Below are 27,046 nucleotides of genomic sequence, written 5' to 3'. Positions count from 1 at the left end.
GGACTTTTCAGGTTCTGCCGCAAGGGTACGTGCATTCACCTACTTTTTGTCATAATTTGGTGGCGCGTGATCTGGCTAAGTGGCAGAAGCCACATAATGTAAATTTATATCATTATATTGATGACCTCCTGTTAACATCCGATTCATTAGAGGCGGTGAGACAAGCAGCAGATTTATTGATAGCTTATCTGCAAAAGAGAGGGTGGGCTATAAACCCACAGAAGGTGCAAGGTCCGGGGCTATCTGTAAAATTCCTGGGAGTAATTTGGTCCGGAAAAACCAAAGTACTACCCAGTGCAGTAGTGGATAAAGTCCAAGCGTTCCCAGTCCCTACAACATCGAAACAGCTACAAGAGTTCTTAGGTATATTGGGGTATTGGCGCTCCTTTATACCTCACTTAGCTCAGTTGTTGAGGCCATTGTATAAGCTTACCAAGAAGGGTCAATCGTGGAACTGGGGGAAGGTAGAACAAGATGCTTTCCAACAGGCAAAGCTGGCAGTTAAACAAGCCCAGGCATTGGGTATATTTGATCCGACCCTCCCAGCTGAACTAGACGTTCATGTTACCCAGGATGGTTTTGGCTGGGGCCTGTGGCAACGCCAGAGTTCTGTTCGAACCCCCATTGGATTCTGGTCTCAGGTTTGGCACGGAGCAGAAGAAAGATACAGCATGATTGAAAAACAGTTATTGGCTGCCTATTCAGCGTTACAAGCGGTAGAGCCAATAACGCAAACAGCAGAGGTTATAGTTAAAACTACATTACCGATCCAGGGGTGGGTAAGAGATCTAACTCACCTTCCTAAGACAGGGGTGGCCCAAGCACAGACGGTAGCACGATGGGTCGCCTATCTAAGTCAAAGAAGCAGCCTGTCTTCGTCTCCACTCAAGGAGGAATTACAGAAGATCCTAGGCCCAGTGACATATCGCAGTGATACGCCGAAAGAACCAATGGTCGCTCCACCAGAGAAGAGCCCTGTTCAGGAAGGAAGATATCCTATTCCTGAAGATGCCTGGTATACGGATGGGTCCAGCAGAGGCAACCCGAGCAAGTGGCGAGCTATAGCATACCATCCCTCTACTGAGACAATCTGGTTTGATGAGGGGGATGGTCAGAGCAGCCAATGGGCAGAATTACGAGCCGTGTGGATGGTTATAACTAAAGAACCTGGTGATGGCATCCTGAACATCTGTACGGATAGTTGGGCCGTGTACCGGGGGCTTACTTTGTGGATTACGCAGTGGGCTACCCAGGAATGGACTATCCACGCCCGACCGATCTGGGGGAAAGACATGTGGGTAGACATTTGGAATACAGTCAAACACAGGACGGTATGTGTCTACCATGTCTCTGGTCATCAACCCCTGCAGTCACCAGGAAACGATGAAGCGGACACACTGGCCCGAGTTCGATGGATTGGGAATTCACAATCCGAAAATATTGCCCGATGGTTACATCAGAAGCTACGGCATGCTGGACAAAAGATAATGTGGGCAGCTGCTAAAGCATGGGGGCTGCCTGTACAGCTATCTGATATCGTCCAAGCATGTCAGGACTGTGACGCTTGCTCGAAGATGAGACCAAGACCGTTGCCTGACACAACATCCCACATTGCTAGAGGATATAGTCCTCTTCAGAGATGGCAGGTTGATTACATTGGGCCCCTCCCTCGGTCTGAGGGGGCGAGATATGCCCTGACCTGCGTTGATACTGTAAGTGGACTGCTGCAAGCTTATCCCGTACCAAAGGCAAATCAAGCATATACAATTAAGGCACTCACTAAACTGATGTCTGCATATGGGACACCTCAAGTCATCGAGAGCGACCAAGGGACTCACTTTACTGGAGCGATGATACAGCGCTGGGCAGAAGAGAACAACATTGAATGGCGATTCCATCTGCCATATAATCCAACAGGGGCAGGCCTTATTGAACGCTACAATGGTATTCTTAAGGCTGCCCTGAAGACAGACTCCCAGTCCCTGCAGGGGTGGACAAAAAGATTATACGAAACCCTGCGGGACTTGAACGAAAGACCTCGGGATGGCAGACCCAGTGCTCTGAAAATGTTACACACTATATGGGCCTCCCCTCTTAGGATTCAAATTACAGGTGCTGATAATGAGGTAAAACCGCAGGTTGGTAATGACAATAATCTTCTGCTCCCTGCCCCTGAGAATCTAAAACCAGGAATCCATAAGATAAATTGGCCCTGGAAGGTGCAAGTAGGACCCAAGTGGTGTGGCCTACTTGCACCTTGGGGGAGACTATTGGAGGTGGGAGGTTCAGTTACCCCCTCGGTGATAGGTACATGGCCTACTGACATCGTGGTCAATACTCCGGTCTTTATTGCTAAAGGGACACCCATCATGTCCCTATGGCAGATCAGGACTCCTCCTCTGGTGCCAGATATAGTTATACAGCCACAGATATCTGGCCAGAGGGTATGGTATCGGAGGCCGGGACATAATCCGGTGCGAGCAGAAGTATTGACCCAAGACAAGAATACGGCCTGTATCTTGCCCTGGAGGGCAGACCTTCCTCTCCTGGTACCCTTGAAACATCTGTATTACTCTCCCTAAGATTCTAAGCCTCTAGGACCATCAGAGAACAATTTGTGTGGACTGATGAAACGCAAATGGACCTGCACCTCGAGATGGCTTGTCTCCAGTAACATCTATCAAGCACTGGCCCACGGAAGATCGTGAATACCCATCCAATCATCATTTGAATAACATCAGCATTCGGTGCGACGGGAAATTGTATCAGCGTCGCGTTGGGTCTCTGTGATAAGGGAAAACTCACCTAATCATTGGTTCACGCTGTGAAGGGGTGGAGTGTATGGGAGATTGGTAATCACAGCCTGAACCTCTGATTAATCAGCTGAGGCAAGTATGGGGTCAGCTGTGGGAGCACAGGTGAGAGTGATGTAGCTGTGCTCCCGGGAGGGGTGGAGCTTGACTCCATCCCCTCTGAGACCTCATTTAAGGGCTGACTCCCACTGGAGCAGTATCTCTTGGAGATCGCTCACCAGGGAGGACTGCCTCAGCTGCTTCAGTCAAGGCACCACCATTGGTGAGTTTTTCCTTTACTTATTCACTTATATACCTTCTGTACATTTTGTTTCCATCTGTACATTTAAAACCAATACAGCCCCTCAGTACAAGAAAGGCATAGAAACCCCGGAGTGTGTCCAGAGAAGGGCAAGGAAGCTGTGAAGGGTCTGGGGCTCAAGTCTTACGAGGAGTGGCTGAGGGAACTTGGATTGCCCAGTCTGGAGCAGGCTCAGAGGAGACTTGAGTTCTCTAGAATGACCTGAAACAAGGCTGTAGGGAGAGGGGAGAAGGATTTCTTCTCTGAAAGTGTGGAATGTGCTGCCCAGGGACGTGGTGGAGTCACCATCACTGGAGGTGTTCAGAGAAATGAGTAGATGTCCCTCAGTGCTGCATGGCTCAGTTGCTGTGAGGTGATGGATGATCTTAGTCTTTTTCAACCTTATATGTTACTTAAATCACATACTGTCCTTAGAGAGCACCGGCCTCTGAGCACAGCACAAGTACCTCGGGTCACTGAGGAGATCACAGACCCGAGTAGCAGCACTGTTCTCACTGTATGAACTGCAGGGCAGTAGCTGACGTTCAGGATTGAAGAAGTGAATACAGTTCTGGGGAGGGGGGGAGAAAACCCAAAAAATCCAACAAAAAACTCTTAACCTCTAACCACTATAAATATGAAAAGAATCTCTAAACAGTTTGTTATAGAAATAATGACGCGGGCAGTGTTTTGTGGTAAGAATATTTTATATATATATTTTTACACTTTAACACTTACAAAAAACATTCAAACACAAAAAAATTAAATAACTTTGGAAGCAGAACGAGTCTTTCTGCCCACATACATACAACAATTCCGAGCTGTTGGCACAAAAAGTAATCCACATTCATAAAACCCTTACTACTATATCAAACATAAGTTAAGTAAATCATAGGCACTAGTTTATCAAATCCATATTTCCACACTTCTGCAGTAAATCTCTAAACACGGAGCCCCATGATTTCCTGATATCAATAAACTGGTAATGCACGAAGGCTTTCTAGTAAACAGATAGTCTGTCTTTTCAGGAAGCATCTGTTGTATCTCAGGGGGAGTAGAACGGCAGAGAAAAGAACGCTTAAGAACTGAAGCTGAATTTACCCAAGTAATGAATTGCGTATGGAAACGTACGGAACAGTTTGATGCAGCCATGGTGAAACCCCAGTGTTGTCATCTAAACTGACTTTCAGAGTTTCAAAGTCAGCCAAGGTGTTTAATAAACCCACCAATTGAAAAGAATCTCTTTTGAGAATGAAGCAGCATTGCTTTGTAAAATGCTGACATGTTAAAATTCAGTCTTTGATGGGGACGGGTGCATTGGATCTCTTCTACTTAATAGCTACGTGAGACACTTAATACTGGCATCCGCTGTCTGTGCCAGCAACACAAGGCCAGGTTGTTTCAGCAGGTGACTTCTGCAGAAATCTCACTGAGTTACAGTATGTTTGATAGCAACTTCAAAGTCTCAGCACAGATCTTGGTCTGGAGTGTGAAGTCACTCATCAATCTATAGCTTGCCTACAGCTGCTTGAGTAATTAAGAGCTGCAAATCAGTCTCTGCTACTTTCTGTTTGGCTTCTTCCAACACAAGTAGTATTGCATGGCTTTTTATCCAGGAATATGCGAGTGCTAGCTTAAAACTCAAGTGTGTGAATTTCAGGTTAGTTATCCTCTTTGTGGTGGGAGTCAAAATACACCAGCGGTTCCAAGCTCAGGTACGTCAGGGGCTGAAGGCTGTCTATTGCCTGATCCAACTCTTAGTGTCTGTCAGTCATTGCACAAAGGATACCATTCACATTTCATCATTTCATCGACTGCACATCCAACATACTGAAAAAGCTTCAAACAAAATCCCTTCCATTTAACTCGTCCCACCGAACACAGCCTCAGTTACAAGTGTTTGTACGATGTCTTCTGAAATGGAAAATGATGGTTCAAATGCTAATTGTATGAATGAGTTGTTTGGAGAGAAATGTGTTAGAATAAGTCAGAGCCACAGGAGAAATTTCAGAGCTTGTAAACAGACATAGCAGGTTTCATACTCTATTACCAGTAATGTAAGATACACGTATGTAAGGCAAAGTACATATTTAAAACACACTTACTTACATGGGAAGGATCTTCTGTAAAAATATTTACAATTTAAAATTAACCAATTTAAGAAATGGATGAAAGTAAAAAAATAGGATACAGCAAACTCCCTCATCCCATGGAACATCACCGACATGAAGAGCATTTGGCATCAAGAGTCAACTCATTACCTTAAAATTTGTATGTTACAAGTGCATAGTTGTGTTTCCTTCTCCTCTATCAGCATTTTCAGTTGTGTTCCAGGCTGCGAGCGTAGTGGCGTGGCATCAGAACAAATGGATGTTACTACCTACAGATGGACGTTACTACCTGCTTCTTCCTTTATAAGGAAACCTGCTATAAAAAAAGTTTTCCCCAGATAGTGAGCAACGTGTTAAAAATGTGGCTACAACAGCAAAGGCCATCTTTCCTGAGCTGGGAACTTTAAGGTCAGAAAGACTGTACGACTGATGCTAAGCCCTTTTGGCAATCAAGCAATAAGAGCGTGTAAAGCTGATAAATCAACACAGGAAAGATGCAATCTATACTATTGCATCTGTGTACGTCTGCTACATTCAAACCTTTAACGTTAGTGAAAGCCATGGCTACTCCTTGCTGTCCTGCCTAATCTTCCAGAGTAGCTTCTGATTCTTCCTGAAGGATGCACGTACCACCTTCCCCAACAAGGATCTCATTTACCTGTTAACAGCGATGTTTCAGTAGCACTGTAGCAGTCTGCAATCAGAGTATGAACGCCGTCTTGTTTCAATAGTACGTATTTACCAACCTTTCTGCTGAGTTAAAATAGGTTGAAAACCAAGTTTTGGAGAATCTAAGTGACTGCAGTACTTGCTGTTTTTCAAGATGGGCGTTTCTTTGGCATCCGTTAGGTTTCTGCCCAGACATTGGCCACTGTCATGAACGCTCAAATTGACCCATTTTAGCAAGCAGGAAAAAAACCCCACAAAACATAACTGAGAGCAACCTAATGTGAAAGTGATTGTATGACCACCAAACATCTGATGTTAGATGTCGTTAAAGTGCTGCTTTATAATCTCTGCCAGCTTGTGCTAATTAGAGACAGAGAGGTCTGGAATTTATACAAATCCCAAAAGTCACATCTGAACAGTCTGTAGAATCAGCTGGGAGTTAGCCTGGGGAGGAAGCATCCACGAGCACTGGAACTTTGCATTAAGCTCTGCAGTTCAATAGCAGCCATCTTTCCAACTCTCGTCTTTCACGTTGCTGTAGGTTTTGGGAGCAGGTAACGATCTAAAACAGAATGAGGTATTTTTCAGTTTCATACGTCACAGCTGGAATCCCCATCCACAATACGTAAGAGCTTAAACATTTTTAAAGTGAAGTATATGCTTTACTCATTTGCTTCTCTGCAGTACAGTTTATTTAACATAAAATCCAAAGTGTTTTTCAGTTTACGATCTTGCTACTTATCCCATCAGAAGGCTGTCTAAAGAAACAGTCAGAAAACATTTCCTTACTGTGCTCTGCAAGAACACAAATGTAATCTCCTGCCACTTAAGAATGACTTTTGTTTGGTTTTTATCTAAGCAGAGAGATCCTTGTTTAGAGCACTACTGTTTCCTTACATCAGAATCTCGGAAGTTCATTGACGCTTCACTGCTGCACTGCATATAGACACTGCACGCTGTACCTACAGCATGTACAACAGCTGTGTAATAAGTGAAGCGCTTCTGAAGCCAGCTGGGATTTGGACAGCTACACTCTGCTTCCCTTAAGAAGCTTCTGTCAAAAAGCCCCTTGCTGTTTATAACATCACGTTTCATGCAGCTTATGGAGTACTAAAAAGTCCATACTGCCAGTCACTTCTTGTTCCCTGCTCAACACTCAAAGCAGAACAAAACCGCCCTTTATGACTGTTTCATCTTTCCCATGATACTGGAGATAACTGTTCATTCTTTCTGCTTAAGGGGATTCTCAATATTCCTCTTGGGTGCCTACTTCCTTACGTCAGCTGTCTTCCACTTGACACTTTCACTGAAAACGCGCACTAACTTGGCACTGAAAGCACATATTCCAAGTTATGCACCATTTCCTTCTATTATCCTGAAGACAAACTGACTGTGTAACCTTCCAGCTCATCATTAGCTTCTCTTGTGGTTGAGGATAAATCTTTGCCTTCTCAGCCCACATAATGACACTTCTTTAGTTCGGTATCTTTCATTATTCATTTCAGCTTCACCCATCTTACAGCCCCAGTTCAAGAACCCTTTTCTCTCGGTTTTGCTTCAAATCCCCTTTGGAAACACAAACACTACACATGGAGGTTTCTATTCCTGTCATTTCTCAAGACCTTCAGCCAAACTAAGAAGTGCAGGAACAGCACAGCTATACAACGTACAGCAGTCAGTATGCAAACTGAACATCGGACTGCCTTTCCCACACTCACCTGCGAACAGGCTGTGCAAGTTTGCTACGAGGCACTGGGATGCCCCCTGCGGAAGGGGCACTGGGTCTGGGCAAACCACTCCTCATCCCCGCTGTCCCCGCCGGCCTGGTGAGGGTGGTGCTGTTAACACTGCTGGCAGGGCTGGGCAAGCCTGAACTCTGAGCTGCGAGAGGCCCAGGTGAAGAACTGCTGTGTGTCAGCTGTGTGGCTTCCAGAGGAGCAGCAGAACCAGGTCCGTGGTTACTAAATGCTTTCAGCGGTTGTCGCAGAGCGAGGGGAGATGGTGCCGCAGGTGAGCGGAATTTACTTGAAGAAGGTACTGGAAAATAAAATGCAGAAGTTACTTTCAAGCTTGGCTTAGAGCATAACTGAAATTAAAAACAGGCAAGGATTTATGTGAAAATTCAAACAACACGGAATGTATAATGGAGTACAGCCAATCAAGCAGCAATGAGAAACAGGAATTCAGATGTCCTCTTTGTCATGTTTTCGATATAATAGCTCTTATGGTCCCTTTACCTACTATGAATATTTATCTGTATTTAGGAGTAATGCCAGTAAGGCCCTAACCATTCTGTCCATCAAGCCAGAAGAAAGAGGTGAACGTATTTGGTAAGGAGAAATTCAGCTGTTTCAGAAATGTGTACCTAATTCCCATCCCTAAACCAACACGTTCAAGTATATAGGATTCTAGAGTGACATTTGTGCGTATTTACACTTCCTCAGGTACAGGGGTGCAGCTCAGAGCAGGGCATCCTACAGTTTCTTTTATGCTCTTCTTTTTAACCAAATCCACTGAGTCAGGATTCATCTAATGATAGGGTCACGTTCAACATCTATAATCTGAATGCCAATAAATACAGTCAGCCATCTCCCAGCGCCAAAGAGATTTAATAAACCAGTGACCATCTATTTATAGGTTTAGACTTAGAACTGAAGGCTCTGTACAAGCCCTTAATTCAAGGTTCAGCATTTTCAAAGACAGGCAGCAATTAATGTCAATTGATCCTTGCAGCAAAATACCGACAATATTTGAGTCCCTCAATTCTTTATGAGTACCAGAAATATTTTAAAGATACACATAACGTATCAGTCAATAGAATTCCTGAACTCATCGATCTTCTTCATATTTGAATGGAATTTCACCAGCTTCTCGGCCTGACTGGGGTGGGATTTGGCAACTGCTGATGTTGGACAACCAAATCAATCAGAAAAAAGGAGAAACCAAGCTGACATTTAGTGACCTCACGTGAGCAATTCTTTTTTGACTAAGAAGTCTCTTTATGCAGAGGAAGTTGAGTTCCTCTTTAATGACAGATGTTGTACTTAAGAAAGATGGCCCTTCGCACAGCACTTATTATCACTGCACAAGACAGATCCACTACGAATAAAAAGAGTAAGAGAAGAAAGCAGTAATGTTAAGAACATGACTTTCCATATGGGGTACAGAGAAAGAGGTACTTTCCAGGTGGTAATTTCCAGGTTGTACTGCAAAACTATTCCTGATAGGGCTTGATAGAAAGATTAATGTGTACATTACAGATGTGAGTTGGATTCAGTTCCTTTTGGGATTATCCAAGAGAGCCTTTCTACTGACAGTAGAAAGCATGAGGCTGTGCATAGGAGAAGCTAACAAGTGTGGTAGAGATGTTAACAGTACAACAGTTGGTTAAGTAGCAAGGAGAATTAATAAAAGCCCTTAAAATGAAAACCTTGGTATCAAGCTGGACGATGGATTACAGAAGCATTAACAGCAGAATGATGGGACAAGAATGGCAGCAAAGTGCTCCTAGAGCTACAACAGATGACATATTAGAAGGGTTTTGTTTTCAATGTGAAATTGTCATGACATTGCCATTACGTTGGTGTAATTAAATCAGCAATTACCAAGAGATTCTACAGTCTAAACAAAGGGAGCTTTCATCACTAAATTCCCCATCACCATAGTTGGTGGAACTCAAATACAGTACCATGTTAGCAACTAACCTTCTGAATAACGCCAGCATATAGACACTGGGCACAGCCTTAGGGGCTGCTTTGGACAGTACTGGCTGCTAACATGCAGAATGGGGACAAGGTTCATAGCGCTGAGTGCAATGAAAACCTGTAACTGAAGGAAGTCTGTCATTTTTCCAGAGAAAGTAAATATCCAGGTGTAGTGGAAATGCAAGTCATGGCCTGGAGCAGTGATTGAGCACCTGGTGGAAAGGCAGGGCTAAACCAGGGAGCTCAGCTGCATGCAATGAAGCTGAATGACCAGAAGGGGTGGAGCCAGAATCCACCTCTTCCCAGACCTCATTTAAGGGTCGGCAGCAGAGATGAGTGTATCTTGTTGGAGATCCCTGTCTGCTGGAGACCTTCCAAAGGTAAGCTGCTTTTTTCTTTCATTTTCTGTAGCTGCTGTGTTTGTTCTCATTTGCTAGAGCCAAAGGCTTTGCCATCCTGCTTTTACCATCCCATTATAGCATTATGCCAGTGAATTAGTCTTCTCTGTTCCCCAATGTTTTCCTGCACCATTTTGCCACGCTTCCAGCTTGAGTTGTCAATTCATACAATGTTTCCTGTCAGCATGCAGACATTGCTGAGAGCTGTATTCATTATTTTGCATAAAGGAATTAATTGTCTTCCAGTGAGCTATGATCTCTAAAGCAATCACTGTCAAAGTGCCTAACAATTCTGCTCTACATGTGAAGACTTTTGTCTTAGTGCATTTTGGGATGCTTAATAAAACTCAGTCTGGTCTATTTGCAAGATGGGATTACAGAGTGTGAAGTACTGCCTCAGTCAAATCTATTTGATACTACAGATGGGTATACAGTATCAAAATGATAGATGCTTAATAAAAACACATAAGGGCAATGTTTTAACAACAGCATGCAGCTCCATCTCCTTAGATGCAGAATGACTAGAACCAACTACAGTTAAAACCTCAGGTAGCAAGGAAAAATAAACAGCACCATGAACAACACTAGGGGGGATTTCCTACCCTCTCGGGACTCTGCTCCCCACTGCAGGGCAGGGAAGAAATCAGATGCAGTGAGGACTGCACCCCAAGACCAGCTGCTGCACAGCAACTTGAAACCTGAACTGATTCCAAACCATCTCATAGTGATGTTTCAGTATGAGGTGATTCAGACTGATACAGCAGAACAGATGAGGCAAAGCAATGAACATCAATAAGCTGTTCTGTCACACAATTGATATTGAACTGTCGCATAAACCTTAACAGATCTGTGAGGTAAAGACTTTGTTACTTGAAGGTATTTTGAAATGTTTTACAGAAAATGATTTTAAAAAAAGCCCAAATGTGCCAAAGTGCTGATGCCAAAGCTGGTAAGCCATATAATGACCAGCGTTTTAAGAAACTGAAGTCATTTAGCCCACAGTCAATTATTCTTCTGAAACAGCAGCCTTGTTTCATGGCTGCATAACGCTGCTACAATCCCAAGAATCTTGCTTAGCTCACAGACAAGGAAATCAACACAGCAAACACTGCAATGTTTTGGTATTTCTGTACGTTTCAACTGCCGCAGGCAAGGCCACCAGCTCTGCAAGTGTTCTATGTAATGGGATGAGTGCAGAGGCACAGCCTGCTGGAAAGGGCACAGGAAGCTTTGGGAAGGAGTAAAAATGATGGTCGTGTGCCAAAGCACAACACCGAGAGAAGTTCTTGGCATTTGGAAAGAATATCATAAAGACCATCAGAAACTTCCTATCAGCCACGTGAATCTGCTTCGAAGTCATTACACTTTGCTAATTCAAGGGAAGACGGGGCGCTAAAACTTTGTGAACGGAATGAAAGACACTTGTCAGCCTCCTCCAGGATCTGCAAGGATTCCTACCGTACTTAAGAGATTGTAACATAAAAATATCTTATGAACTGGCCCCAAGTGAGGTCTTTAAAACAAAGTTTTCTAGCCTGTAATATACAACAGGGCCAACTACATTTGAAGCCAAAACTATATACTTTTGGTTTCATCTTGGTAGTGAAACTGAGGTGGTATCACAAGCAAGGCTACCAACATGAATTAAAAATCAGCTATAGCTTGCCTGATTGGATGTGGGACTTACTTTGTTCTCAAAAATGACAACTTCAGCCACTAGCCAACTGGAACATTATATACAATAGTCTCTAATTCTTTGAGAATGAAAACAACACCACAAACTACATTACACTGTAGGATAATGCTTTGGTCTTGAGAGGAAAGGAGGAAGCACAAGCAACGTGTGCACAAATCTCCAGTTGCCTGAGGGTGAAGTTGTTACTATCTGTTTCCAGAACCAAGTGAAAGACTTTTCTTTCCTTACATGATACAGGAATGCATTGTCAATGTTTAGACCAAGAAGTCAGATTCTTTATTACACCGAAAGCTACTCAGTTAATCTCAACATGCAACAGCAACTTCATTCATCTTGACTGTGTGAGATTTAATGCAGGTGAACAATTATCTGAGATTTGCTGGAGCTTGATAAGAGGCTGTAAGTTAATTACCTCCTTTTGCAGATGGAGTTTGAAGAAACTGTTTGGTTTTGAAGGCAGCGCGAGGCAAATTTTTCTGCCTTTGCAGAGCTGTTGAAAGACAAGAAGTGTTATATTTGTCTAAGATGATAAGTAAGCTACAGTTACTGGGACTTTCAGAACGGCATCCGCTTGTGAAGCATAAGGAATAGAGTGAGTAAAACACTCTAAAAGCTGTTATGACTCCGGAAGTGATGGTTTTTTAAACGGTGCTTGCTCTTAATGGCCAAGAGTGACAAAGAAGCGTGTCAGAAATTTTGCAGTGCAAAATGAGCAGGTTCTGTAAGAGTAAAGCTGCTTGCAGGGCAAAATGCCCAGAAAGGCAAAAACAAACAAACAAATACACCAAAGGGAGAACAAGCCACCTAGCACGCATGCTACAGCAATATGAGTGCAAGATCGGACAATAAGGATGACAATTCAACTGTCCTATTTGATCAAGCGAGACTAAACTTGACAATTTAAAGTAGTTTTCCAGAAAAAGTTGTAGCGCGATGCAAAAGCTTCACTTTTGGTATGAGCATTGTTTTAAAATGCTGTTGTTTGTATGCAAACATAAGCCATTTTGAGAGATGTTTGCTTCTTTTACCTGAGGTGACATAAGAGAACTCAGAATGAAGACACAAAACTGAGGATCAGCAGCTGTCAGCAAGCAAACAGCATGCTTTTTTATATATACCTTCTATGTCCTGCCTTTTTTCTAGTAACGTTCAAGGGCTGATACTGCCTTGACACATCCTTACTACCTACCAGATACCAAGCGAGAAGCCTGTGTTCCAAGAGCAGCGGAAACTTGGCAAAGAGAGAATTCTCTATTGCCAGAAGGAACGCACTGATTCAGCACGTTTTCACCGCAGCATATTTTTGGAGGGAAGAAGGAAAGCAGCCAGTGAAATAAAGCTCTGCCTACACAAAGGCTTCTTAAAATGACTATGTATGAAAAAACGTCTCCGCCCACCTCAGTGTGTAGTTTTATGCCAGCATAAAACTGCTTACGCTGGTAAGGCTTATTTCCATGGTGAGAGGGAAGAACGATAGGGGAACAGCTGTGTGTGAAGAGCCTAACCCTGAGTGGGGAAGCTCAGTGCTCATGTCACCAATTGTTAAACACTGCTGCAGAAGGCAGAAGGAACAAACGGTACTAATCCTTCTTCACTAAAGGATTTCTTATCCTTCAGTCAATGCAAAGTCTGCAGTATTTCATGAGCTACAGAAGAATTCCATCATTCCATCATGTGTTTTCCCTTCCTTCTAAAAGTATTAGGTCGTGGTCTATTCATTTTGATCTTTGTAACTAACTAGAAGCTTTGTTTTCAACAAACAGCAAAAATGAATAAACACATTTATAAACATTATAAAATGAGCCTAAAAGAACATAAACTCCTTCCACCAACTAGAATCTAGTGCAAAAAAAGCATGAGGCAATAGTCAGTTATTAGTGGACTTCTGACACATGGCCTTACTGTAAACCTTTTTCACTACTTCTAAACAGCCAATTAAACGTGTGAAGATGCTTAAAAATGAGCACAGTTCTCAGACTTGTTTTCTTAAAGGAATTTAGTGAAACCAACCACTGCCCAGGGGGTTTCTGTCCACAAGGATTCCATAATATCGCTTTTTGCTGAATCAGTGTTTTTGTTCTACCACATTAAATCAAGAACAAATTCTTCTTTCATATTTATGACCTTGAATGTGGTCAACTGTACACAGCAGTGAGTTGCTTCCCCCTTCATTATTACGCTACTTGCAAGTCAGAGATGTGAGATGATGTGGAAAGAATTAAAAATAAACATTTTTTTATATATATCAAATTCCTTCTTTCCTTCTTAGTGGAGATTCCAGGCAAAGTTCCCAGCATCTGACAACTAAGCAGTACGTGCGCTACGACACTGCAAAGAGCTGCAAGCAGGGAACTTGAGTAATGCTGTGGAAACGTGATTTGGGATAAGCATGGAGTGCACACTCATCCACAGTTTGCTGCTCTTGAACGGCTCCATAATACCTCTCACAAATGGTGCAAGCTGAATATATTTATTTCTGATTAACTGAACTGGAATACTTAGGTTTCCTTAAAATATACAGGTTCTATTGCACTGAACATGCCAAGCAGACTATGGTCACTAATAATCTGAACGCTTCACAGCTTGGCTCTTTGAAAAAGCATTGTAATTAACTCTGCTAAAAGGTTTCACATCCTTGTGTTATTAATGCTGTGGGTGTTCAAAAGCATCACGCATACATGAGCCACGTAGCTCCTATGTAGAAGCCACCTTGTGCAAACCTCTACAACTTAACTTACAGTCTCCATAGGCTTTGCAATTTGTAACACATTGAAGCCCAGAAGATGCCTGTTCTTTGGAGAATGCCAGTATTACCCTACCTTCCTGTGTTCTGCAGTGAAATACTTATCAGCTTTCACACTCCAAAATCCTTTCTGCATGACAGCACAGTGAGCCATGTGTAGATGAAGATTCCAGTAGTTACACTTAATATGTAGTTTGCCCATTCGATCCCTTTTCAAAGAGAATTTGGATTTTTCACCAGGTTACAGCTAAAGCTTATAAAATGCCTTCATCTTTTGCAATTGTACTAATTGTAATTATCTTCCATCTACTCCTTAATCAAGTATGTTTTAATTTGCCTACGTAATAATATCAGGAATTGTCTGCACAGAAACTTACTGGATTCCTAACTCATTTTCGAATGCCAGCAACCATAGCAAGTTCAGTATCGCAGCCACAGCAAATGTGCAAGTAAATTATGAACAGCAGATCGTTGACAAAAAAGAAAAGTAGTGATCCCAGGCGGCAAGCCAGCATCCTTGCAAAGGTAAGCTCATGCAAAACTAGCAGGTATGAGGAAGCTTTGAATCCTTAGACCCGGAAGTCATTGCCAAGGGAAAACAAAGCTTTGCTGCAATTTAACAGTGCTTTGTGCAAGGTGACAAAATATAAAACCAATAAAACAAAAAGTGTACAGTAAAAAAAAAAAAGCACAATTCTGGAGATTTTTTATACAATGTACAATTTTGAGGAATTTTTTAAAATCCAGACTAGGCAAAGATACTTACTCATTGACTTCATACACAAACCGTTTTACGATTGTCAATAGCAAGACTCTGACAAACATCTGTAAGAGCAGGGAAACTGTAAAAGCTAGAAATCTGGGCTTTGTTAATGATACTTAACTTACATTTAGATGTAAGTTGGTCTAAAGTGGTTCATGTTTGGGGAAAGATTCCCATAAAAAGCAAACAGATCTACCTAATGCTTTCTATGATTCTCAATCCATCCTGTAGTTGAAACCAATCATGTATAAATGTCTCATTCCTGCAATGAAGTAACTCAAATATTGAAAACTGAGACTCCCGCTATCTGGTCTTTCCACAAAGTTTCACTGTGAATATTAGAAATTAGAAAGTAGCTTTCTGACTAGCTAAGCTTCCCCTGCCCTCTCCCCTTTCAAGTTCACTCTCTTTTAGAACACCAAATACAATCTGTATAGATTTGGCTACAGTATCACGCCATTGGGACTAATTGACCACAGAACCCTTACACCCAGAGCCGCTACAAAGACAGAAATCTTGTTGTCTTTGCCAGGTCTGTATTGTTCTGCATTCAACTGTATTTGGTTGTATTAGCAAACTGTTTCAAAAGGCCTACGGTTAAAAAGGCCAATCAGGTATGTCAGCATGCCTTTACTCTTTGACAGGTAAAAACGATATTTGTTCCATTCACAAATACTATCTTGCATTACTTGTCAAATACTTAGATTACTGAGGAACTTTCATAGATCAAAGCTCTACAAATAATAATATTCATAATGTGTTCTTCCTTTGAAATGTCACACGGGATAATTCATTTTCAAACTAGTTTCAAAATAAAAACGGTCAGGAAACATTTAAGCAAAAGGAACTGTCAATATTGACATATAAGGAAGCGCTGAATATTTGCATTTCATTTGCTTTGGCTTTAAGGTCACCATTTTTAAGAGACTTGTGAGATCAGCAGCGTTCTCATATCAGTGGTTCGCTTCCACCCAAACCAGCAGGCACTGAGCCAGCTCTGCGCTGTTTGTTTCACAGGACTCAGGTTCATCTAAACCTTTGCTGAGAAACACTGATGTTTGAAAAAACAACATCTGCAACCGAATACATAATTTTCAGGTGACAAAGCAGAAGAAAATTAACTGCAGCTGAGTTAAAATTGCACAGATGATTCTGTATTAGGTTTCAATAGTTAACAATAGCAAAACCATCACCAAGATAAGCATTCTGGTAGCGTGATGGGTTTTTTTCTAGACTGAAATACAGTGCTTCATACTGTTGAATTTTATGTTCTGCCTAATGCTACTTCAGAGTATTTATACTCTTTGTAAAACTTCATATATGCTTTTAGGACAGTATGAATGTTATTTTAACAGGAGACTGCAAGTTCTTTCAGTACATTCAACACCTGATTTATTAAAAAAAGAAAAAAAGCAGCATTTCAGACAGATGTGATTAAAATCCAGATTAGCACCTCTGGTGTGGCATGCAGTGTTTCTCTGTGCCATGAAACTGGGCAACAGCTCAGTGCTATCACTTAATTCTGACACATCCAATCCACTCAAATGTCAGGAAAGTACTTACTGGCTGAGGCTTGAGGTTGAATGCGAGGTATTCCTCCGTTTGGCACTTGGAAGTTTGAGTCGCTTCTGCTGTTTTTCACAGACTCAGCTTGGATGTTGGATGTCCTGGACAGGTTTGGAAGACTACGCCTTAGTTTTTCTGTGTGAAACAACACAAAGATATCAATAAGTGGAGCCCAAGGCTTGACCAAGTTCATGTTGTTAACCAATAGCTGAACCCAAAATCTAAGTGACACAAACAGTTTGTGTTTTAATTAGTTCAAAATTATAAAGTGTTACGGTTCTTTCATATATGGCTGGAGTACTAATTCAGCTAATACCGATTCTTTAAGGAGCTTATAATATTCATACAATTTCTCACAGAAGGCAAAAAGATGCCATTAAATTCTTGTGTTGTTTTGCTTATGTCCAACTCACACAGAGCTGGGTTGATGACACTACAGGACAGAAGAGCACAGCTGACAAGGCGCAATGAATGTCCAACCTAATTATGAAGAACGATGCAGGGAAGAAGTATTCTCTAACCATGCACAAGCACTAAGGGTGAAAATGAAAGCAAGCATCTTTATAGGGTGAATATTCTTACAAGTTAGCACTATAGTCTGTACGTTCCTGAACATCCAGATTTTCTATCACGCTTTCTAGAGCAGGAAAAAAAAAATCCCAAACCACATTTTTGGCTCTGAATATCCAAGCAGTGTGCAACTGTGCAAAGAACACTGCAAGAGAACTCCTTGGAAATGTTTCTGAACACATCAATACATGTTTCTAGTTTCATCCCTCCGATATTTGGGATAGCGGCCTTTTGTACCTGGCCTCTCAAGGACTATTTCTGTTGTACCTCATCTAGTATGCATTAAGAGTTTCATAAAGCCTGAGAAAAGAATTCTCAACTAAGTCACAATATAGGCATGATTTACTTGCTTTAATGTTGACTGCTTTCCTACATACCTAACACTTCTGCAAACCTCTAGATAAGATTTACGTTAACCCTTCCAAAGATATTCTTGAATTGCTAATTCAATTTGCAGAATCATCTTCCCCAGAAGCTCTGGCCTAGCACATAATTGAAAGTGGAATTCTGTAAGTGATAGAGATTGCTGCTTTATCAACAGGAGAAAAAAGGAAACTGAGAAACTACTCAAACATTTATTTCTACACCAACTCAACTTCAGACACTTTACATCCATCTTACCTTGAAGAGAAATAAATAAGCTCAGTTCTTCGTATCTAAATGTACTTCTGAATCTAAGACACTATTTGCCAAACACCTACCTTTTAAAATGGGAATATGCTTGTGGAATTTCAGCCCTGTTAAAGGAGTTTCCACTGGCTTGCTACCAGGAAGTACATTCAAGAAGCAAAACTGTATCAAAGTAGCTTTATTATACAACAGTGCAATTGGAATGAAGTTTTCAACAGTTTTACTGTGTGGCAGTTTGCACAGCTTTGATATTTACTTAAAATAGTCAACAAATACAGTGTTAGTACTTTAAGGCCGTGTTCGTGGTCAAAGAGCTCACAGTCCTGCAGTGTCAGAATAAAACATTCAGCTATCTCACAAGCTAGAGGCATGCCTAAACCACAACGTTACTCTTATTCTGAGTGGTTATACTCTCTTCATTTTATTCTGCCACCTGCAAGGTCTACTCGTGAATGATAGTTTCCCCTGTGCTCTTCTTTATTGTAGTGCATTCTCCTGCCACAGACAGAACAACACTACCCGACTACACTCAGTGACTGGATAACATCTAAGATAAAAAGGAAGCCTATCAACTCATCTGAGAGCAATATTTAAGCTTTGCTTGCTGAACTTTTTCTCAGACAGCTCTGAGATTAACCCATGGTATTGCGCAAGCCTGTAGTTTTAGCATTTCACACCAGTCTTTTACAGGAATTACAGAACTACTTTAGCTACTTGTGTGATGAATTTGAGATGGAGCTTATTACCTTCACTTTTGACATTACTGGTCTGCATATCTGTAGGATGGCCTTGAAGTGAAAGACGAGGTTGCTGTAAACGGCTAATCATAGGTTGGGGTGACACTCTACTGTATTCTATACTTCGAGCAGGTGATCGGGAACGAGGAGAATTCCTTGGAGACTGTTTTGGTGAAGGCCAGGGAGAACTACGAGGTGATGGTGAGAACCTGCTGACAGCAGGGTGCACTGCGTGATGTGTGCCATCTTCTTCATCCTCTAAACTCTGTGCATCAAGCTCCTGGTCGCTGAACGTGCCTCGCCTCGTGGAATTGCAAGAAGAACCAGAACTACGCCGAGACGCTGACGCTGCATACTCTTGCCGGAGGCCTGGCAACAGTGAGTACAGTGTTACTTTTTATCAGCCCACATATGGTGCAGGCTAGAAATCACACAACTACCCGCCCACTGCTCAAGCTAACATTTAGTTCATCTTCCCTCTTTTTACTTGAGACATAAAATTAATTCCAGATTAATATCAAACAAGGTTGTTTAACAGCTGAGTAAGTAGATGAGTTTTTCCTTTTCATACTACAACAGTCATCAATATAGTTGTGCTGTCTACTTGTTCATCTTCTCTCCCAGGCTGGAAACTCACAACACAGGCCACAGTTTAATTTGGTTATCATGTACCACCCTGTAAGAATTACAGAAGCTGCAATGAAATGCCTCTTGAGAGCCATTAGTAAATCCAACAGAAAGCTACCCATAGAGTATCTAGAGTTCAGTTAGACCAGCAATCTCCAAAGCTGGGAGCACTTACCCCAAGGGGTACACAAAACAGTTCAACGTGATGAAGGGAAGAACATTTTTTGGTAATGTTAAGAGATGACGTAATGCTTGTAATTACTGTTTGCTTCACTTTTACTTTTGAAATTTCTACTTTTGTACACGCTTTATAATGTACATAATGTAGCAGGGCAGGAGTACATGTATGTAATGGCATACATTTCCTTTCCTTATCCAGGAGACAGAAATCCTTAGATAGTCTTCTCAAGAAAACTACATTTGTGTATCCCTGATAGAGCAAAGGGATTTTGCTCTGTCATTCCTGCTAAGGAAGCTCTGCTGCACTTATTTAATTTAAAAAAGATCAGCTATCCCACTTGGTTTTCAAGATGTAAAATACTCACTTTCTTCCTGCATTCGTGCTAAAATTTGCACATCTGTAACATCATTTAGCTTGTAATTAGATCCAATAGAGTCTTCATCCATCTCTGATGCACTTAATTCACTGTCCACAGAGGACTGTGGACTTAGTGGAGGATTCCTATCAGCTGAGCTTTTAAGATGACCTGTAGAAAGAACATAATGTAGTAGGAGATGTTTGAAAGAAAAAGAAAATTCATATCCTGATAGAAGAACCAACCATCTGAAAACAGATTATGACTTCAAATATTGAGACAGACATTTGAAATACCTGACTGCAAATCTATGTTGAGAATGAGTAACTTTATAAAAATCGTCATAATGGTGAGAGATGAAATTAATGACAGAAATTTGGTCCATTTGTACCAAGGTTTCAATTGCTACGACATTTGTACAGCTCTTACAGAAACAGCACTGCATGCCTGTTCCATTTAGGTCTATGTTATTCTATGAGGGCTGCCCTGAAAGTAATGCCTTTTATTTGATTATGTTGGCCTGTAATGGCAGCAGTGAATATTAGTGGTATGGCAGTAGAGGTTGAACCTTCTTGCCAATATTCCATTATATGTTGTTGCTGTGTGACAGATGGCAGCAGGACTGTAGCACATAACAAAGACCAGAGCTAGACAGATGAAAACAAAACTTGGGTAACGTCTCTGGTGAATACATTGCAGTGCAGGATTCTCTTTATAAGTCCACAGCAAACTACGGACAGTGGAACTTAAAATTAAATGTTCTTTCTCTTCCCTGCAAACTGACTTGAGTTGAAGTAAATGCAATGAGCCAACATTCTGACTTCAGTGTAGAGAGATGTTTCACACATCAGCTTTTCTAAAGCAAAGAAAGCGCCTATGGTGCAGAACAGAGGCAGAAACGGTTGCCAGAAGTTACTGTTTATACTGATGTCTGCAGAGCCTTAAGGAATATCTTTAATTGCAATACATGCTTCGTTCTTAGATTACATAGTTCACATTGCAGCTGTACTAATGGATACATCACATACCAAATGTTTCAGTAATAAATAATCCTGTAATTGCAAAGACTATACAGCCACCAACAGGTAACGTCTAGAGGTACTACATGTGGTCAATTCCAGAAGATTCTGAGGTGCACGGGGACTTCACAGAAGCTGTAGTAAGAGTTCTGGGCTAGCTGTTAAAATGTAACCAGTTATCTTAGGCACACTGGTATCCAAAGAAAACCTGGTAAATGTATCTCACACCAAAAGGTGCGCGTATAAAAAATGCCTTTCCTAAAAAGCTTAAATACCACATGATGCAAACTTCCTACAAAAAAAACCCCAACCAAGCGCTGATGAGTTGTGGTGTCCTTCTTATTTTAGGTTCCATGAAAATGTAAAGGTATTTGAGCATGTATTTCTGAAAGAAAGGAATATTGGGAAGGAAGGGACCCCCCAAACGCACACACTTACCTGAGGTACCCGGAGATATGAACTGTTTCGCTAATGCAGATTTCACTGGTGTTGAGGAGGGGGAGTTGAAACCACTACTGTAGGGGCTACTGGTATTCGGACTATAGGAGCTGGCATAGCTGACTGCACTGAAAGGGCTATTGTACAAACTCTGTCTCTTCATGGCTGTACAAAAGAGGAGGAAAATGACCAATTATAATACAGAAACAAGCAAGAAAAATGAATATAATACTATGGTAACTTCTGTGTGATTTAACTGCTATACAATTCAAGCAAAGCACTTAAGTCAGCAGAGAGTTTTTTTCATCTGTTTTCTTAGTCCCCTAGGTACTAATCCTAACACAAGAAAGCTACAAGATAAGGTAACAAGCACTTTCCTTAGTAAAAATCAGATCTAAAACTGCTACGCTCATTTTCTTCTGTTCAGCATGCTCAACCAAGGAGGTGGGAAGTGGCTTACAAATCTGACTGTAGTAGCTAAGCTATGCTAACATAGAACCTATGCATTACATACAAATCAGAGACGCCTTTAAGTGTCAAGGGCTACAAAACCCATCCTCTTTGCAATTAGCTGAAACAAAAAGAGGCATCTGTACATATATCAAGTTAAGAGTATGTTAAACACAGTTGCCCCAGTTACAATCTGAATGAGTATTGGATGCAACCCTACCAGCCTACCTTGGAAAATGACAGATGTTACAGCAGTGACAGCAAGTGCCTGATAAGTGAAGACAAAAAGAGTCCTTAGCTTGTGTAAGTACTGACAGAGAAAGATTGCTTTTGGCTATTGCTAAGGAGCTGCTGCAACACTGCAGCCATCCAGACAAAATCCTAACATGATTTCCACATAGAAAACCAAATGGTAAAATGACATTTCTGAAGCAGTTACCTTTGATTTTTGCCATTTCAAATGTTTTTAAATACCAGTGTACCAGAACAACCTTGTTCTCATTCCCCCTCATTCATTTCATTAGAATGCACGGTCGCATTTACTGCATCTGGTCAAAAATCTCTTATCAAAATAGAGCCCTTAGTGGCTCTTTCAAACTGTAGGATTGTTCCCTACTTTGGGATTCTTCTGCCAGTGGGCTTAAATGCCACATACAAAGTAAGAGCTAGAATTTGGCAATTGCCACTGCTATTGGCCTTACATGTTTCAATCCTGAAGTACTTTCTGATGAATTTTAATTAACAGCATACACTTCCACTATTATACCACCACCCCCACAGCTGCCAGCTTATGATTTCACAGAATCATAGTATCACCACGGTTGGAAAAGACCCACAAGATCATCCAGTCCAGCCGTCCACCCATCACCAATAGTTCTCACTAAACCATGTCCCTCAGCACAACATCCAAACGTTCTTTGAACACCTCCAGGGTTGGTGACTCCACCACCTCCCTGGGCAGCCCATTCCAGCACCTGACCACCCCTTTGGAAAAGTAGTATTTCCTAACGTCCATAGGAAATATAAATGTCCACATAATGTAATTTATATACCTACTTAAAAGTTTCGCTCAGAAATTCAGTTTTCATTTCAAAATAAGAGAAAATAGAACTTTGAGGGGAACTAAAGAGGGTGGGAACCAAAGGAAATATGATCAGTTTTGGTAAGTTTCTTCATTGCTGAAAGTGCTTTATGCCAAACTGACAAAAGAATCGTATTTAGATTAGTAGTCAGCAGCTCAGTGAGCTGCAAATTAAGCTGTTTAAGGCGTGACAGTTTTGAATCTGTGCATATACAGATTGCAAACTGACAAGAATAGGCCTGACAGATGTGTGGCAATGCACTCCAACAGGTTCCAGGGGGAAAAAAAAGAAAAAAAGCGGGAAAAAAAAAAACAACTAGTAGATGAAAAGATAAAAATTCCATTCTGCCATGTCAGGCAGTTTGACATTCACTTGGTTTACTAAAAATTCCTTTATTCTGCTGGGTTTTATTTATTTATTTATTTATTTATTATTAACATTAAAAGAAGCCAAATAGAAATGGTTGTATGAAATGCTGCCTTCAGCAGCAAAACCTGCTTCAGCTCCTCCTCCCACCCCGCTCTGCTCTTGGTCACTACTTCCTCACTCACTCAATACAAGCAATGGAGGGGTTGCACTGTTACCCAGACTACTAAAGCAGTGTCAGTAGTAACTGACCTCATCAGAGAACCAGTTCTTAGTAGCATCCCATGAGGGACTGTGTTACCAAAGCCGAATGATGAGCAGAGTGCAGCAGAGGAAGTAATGGCAGGAATTAAAGCCAGCCTCATAGCAAGTTCCTTACACTGCCCTGCTTTCACTTTCATTATTATAGCCCGAAAGTGAAAGCTATGTGCTAATATCTCACCAGCTAGTGAACTCCATGAATTTTAGTAAATATTCTTGAGTTGCAAGTATTTATGACTTGCAGATTTCTTCAGATGAAAGCAAGTACACATTCATTATATACAGATAAGTACTGTATTTTTCCCCCAACAAAAAAAGCAACAAACCAACACAACTGGATTCAAGCAATTTTTCCTGGTATAGAATTTCAATAGGGATTTCTGTAGCATTGGAAGGCATGAAGTGTTTTTCAACAGCGCAAAACATGGTCCTTCTTAGGAGTGACGGTGTTAGTAAGTTGGATAAATTTTAATGTCAAAACGATTCTCTATTAGATAAACATCAACTTTGAATACATCATGCATTAGTTTTCAAAACACAGAGGGAAGGATTAATGAAATGATGTGCACTTTTTTATATTAATGCATGTTTTATAAGATTCAGAAACAGCAAAAATACGTTTTACTTTTACAACTACATCAACAGTAAGAGGAAGACTAAGGAAAATATCCATTGTTTGCTGGATGAGGCTGGGAATGTGACCACTGAGGATAAGGAAAATGCGGAAGTTCTGAATGCCTTCTTTAGGTCTGTCTTTAAAGGTCAGACCAGTTATCCTCAGGGTACAACACTCTCTGACCTGGCAGTCTCAGCTGGGGAGCAGATTAAACCCCCCATGATTCAGGAGTAAACAGTCAGACACCTACTACTGCAACTGGACTGCCACAAGTCCGTGGGGCTGAATGAGATTCACCCAAGTGCTGAGGGAACTGGTGGAGGTGACAGCCGAGCCACTTTCCGTCATCTATCAGTGCTCCCTGTTGACTGGTGAGGTCCCAGAAGACTGGAGGCTTGCCAACGTGACTTCCATCTACAAGAAGGGTTGTAAGGAGGACCCGGGGAACTACAGGCCTGTTAGCCTGACCTTGGTACCAGGGAAAGCTTTGGAGAAGATTGTCTTGAGGGAGATCACATGGCATGTGCGGGATGACCAAGGGATCAGGCCTAGCCAGCATGGGCTCACGAAGGGCAGGTCCTGCTTGACCAACCTGATCTCCTTCTATGATCTAGTGACCTGTCTGGTAGACAAGGGAGAGGCTGTTGATGTGGACTACCTAGACTTCAGCAAAGCCTTTGACACTGTCTCCCACAGTATTCTCCAGCGGAAACTGGCAGCCCGTGGCTTGGACAGGTACACTCTTGGCTGGGTAAGGAACTGGCTGAAGGATTGGGCCCAGTCAGTGGTGGTGAATGGAGCCAAATCCAACTGGTGACCGGTCACAAATGGTGTTCCCCAGGGATCGGTGCTGGGGCCTGTCCTCTTCAATATCTTTATTGATAACCTGGATGAGGGCACTGAGTGCACCTTCAGTAAGTTTGCAGATGACACCAAATTAGCTGGGAGTGTTGATCTGCCTGGGAGGGTCGCAAGGCGCTAGAGAGGGATCTGGACAGCCTGAAGAGTTGGGCTGAAGCCAATGGGATGATATTCAACAAGATGAAATGCTGGGTCCTGCACTTTGATCACAACAATCCCAGGCAACACTACAGGCTTGGGGCAGATTGGCTGGAAGACTGTGTAGAAGAAATGGACCTGGGGGTATTGATTGATGCTCAGCTGAACATGAGCCAGCAGTGTGCCCAGGTAGCCAAGAAGGTCAATGGCATCCTGGCTTGCATCAGGAACAGCATTGCTAGCAGGAACAGGAAGTGACTGTCCCCCTGTACTCAGCACTGGTGAGGCCATACCTCAAGTACTGTGTCCAGTTTTGGGCCCCTCACTGCAAGAAAGACATCGAGGCCCTGGAGCGTGTTCAAAGAAGGGCAACAAAGCTGGTGAGGGGTCTGGAGCACAGGCCTTATGAGGAGCGGCTGAGGGAGCTGGGATTGTTTAGTCTGGAGAATAGGAGGCTCGGGGGAGACCTTATTGCTCTCTATACCTGAAGGGAGGCTGTTGTGTCTCAGGTGTCGGCCTCTTCTCTCATGTAACTGGTGATAGGACTAGAGGGAATGGCTTCAAGCTGCACCAGGGGAGGTTCAGGCTGAATGTTAGGAAATACTACTCTGAAAGAGTGGTCAAGTACTGGAATGTGCTGCCCAGGGAGGTGGTGGAGTCACTGATCCTGGAGGTACTCAAGAAAAGTTTGAATGTTGTAGGTCTTTTCCAACCTTGGTGATTCCGTGTTTCACCACCCAGTTTATTTTAGTCAACAGTTGGTTAAATTGGTCTTCAATTTCTCTTTTGCTCTAGAATACAGAGGAATGGTATTTCTGGGTTCCTGCCTCTGATTTCTTCACATGTTCATTCATAAAATCTGATATCATTTTAGATGCCCTTGTGTTGGAAGTGCTGGTTTCCAGCCAACATGAAACATGCTCTTTGCACTTTTGACCAGAGACTGAAGGGCAAGGCTCAGATAAGACTTTGTACCAGAACATACCTAAGATTACCTCTAGTCTGGATAGCTATCCAATACCAAGCAGTCCTCTCCCTGCAACTGTAAACCTGAACTCAAGAACAATGAGCACCACGTATTTCATGTTCTAAGGAACTGTTTGCATGGAGCTGAAATTCCCTCTTCCCTTTTTTACCATCACACATTGGAAAAAGATTATTTTATAAGAAGAAAGGAGAAAATCTGGAATATGAGAGTGCTTCTGAGACTGAGAAGAGGCGAAAAGATTAGAAACACATAACAGGAACTGCCAAAGAGAAAACAGTCATGGCAAAAGAAACAACAGGGATCAAGGAGAGAAAGTAATAGCAGTATGAAAAGCCTTATCTATGGAGACTGGAACTGAAACATATTAACTGAATCACTAACTCATAGGTGAAGAGATGGGGATCTTTGAGGCAGAATCAAGGAGAACGTAAATTACAAAGTCCAAGGTATTCTGGAAATTGTGGGGTAGGAAACACACAAGCTTACAAGAGTGGAGCTTCATGTTACCCTATTTCTTCTGTAGTCTAGTTGGTCTAAAGGATAATCTGATTTTCTGTTATAAATTCACTTTTCCATACAGTCTTCTTCAAGTAGCAGTATTAGTGCCTATCTCTTCTACCAGAAATATTTGTCCCTGTTTGTACCATAGGGGAGTTGCTATACTCTTGCAAGAGTAACTGCCAGACATAGATTGTCAGGGATATGGAAAAAAGACAAAGTTGCCTGGACACAGTTTGAATGGATCAGACTTTCAAGCTCAGCCATCTCACACAGCAATGCCCTGCCATCCTGCTCCAACTACGACTGAGCTTTTACAAGTATTCTAAGGGTTACAGAAGATGTGATACCTGCTGAAATGAAATAACTCATTGTGAAGGTAATTTCAGCACTGTGTTTGCTAGTTTTTGTAGCAATAAGAACTGGATTTTTCATATTATCTACTAGCAAAGCTTTCAAATTTTACTAAGAACAATTTCAGTACAA

At 41.9% G+C, this 27,046-nt stretch overlaps 1 protein-coding gene across 3 annotated transcripts in view; it reads right to left on the bottom strand.

The window, feature by feature from the left end:
- Window positions 1–3,785: 3,785 nt before the first annotated feature.
- SLAIN2 (SLAIN motif family member 2) overlaps window positions 3,786–27,046 on the bottom strand; it is a 36,538-nt gene continuing 13,277 nt past the window's right edge. The window contains exons 3-9 of one of the 3 annotated variants that reach the window (XM_072335170.1): window positions 21,301–21,465; window positions 19,853–20,014; window positions 18,690–19,049; window positions 16,741–16,878; window positions 12,084–12,161; window positions 7,592–7,910; window positions 3,786–6,435 (exon numbers count right to left, since the gene is read on the bottom strand). In XM_072335170.1, coding sequence (XP_072191271.1) covers window positions 6,369–6,435; window positions 7,592–7,910; window positions 12,084–12,161; window positions 16,741–16,878; window positions 18,690–19,049; window positions 19,853–20,014; window positions 21,301–21,465 — 1,289 coding nt within the window. In that variant the 3' untranslated portion in view covers window positions 3,786–6,368. Of the gene's footprint in view, window positions 6,436–7,591; window positions 7,911–12,083; window positions 12,162–15,180; window positions 15,240–16,740; window positions 16,879–18,689; window positions 19,050–19,852; window positions 20,015–21,300; window positions 21,466–27,046 lie in introns of those variants that run through there. The other 2 variants (XM_072335171.1, XM_072335172.1) reach the window with 2 other exon arrangements.

This window comes from Excalfactoria chinensis, chromosome 4 (genome assembly GCF_039878825.1).
Source record: "Excalfactoria chinensis isolate bCotChi1 chromosome 4, bCotChi1.hap2, whole genome shotgun sequence".
NCBI lineage: Eukaryota > Metazoa > Chordata > Aves > Galliformes > Phasianidae > Excalfactoria > Excalfactoria chinensis.
The sequence above is the reverse complement of the archived record's forward strand: the minus strand, read 5'-3'. Positions and strand labels throughout refer to the sequence as shown.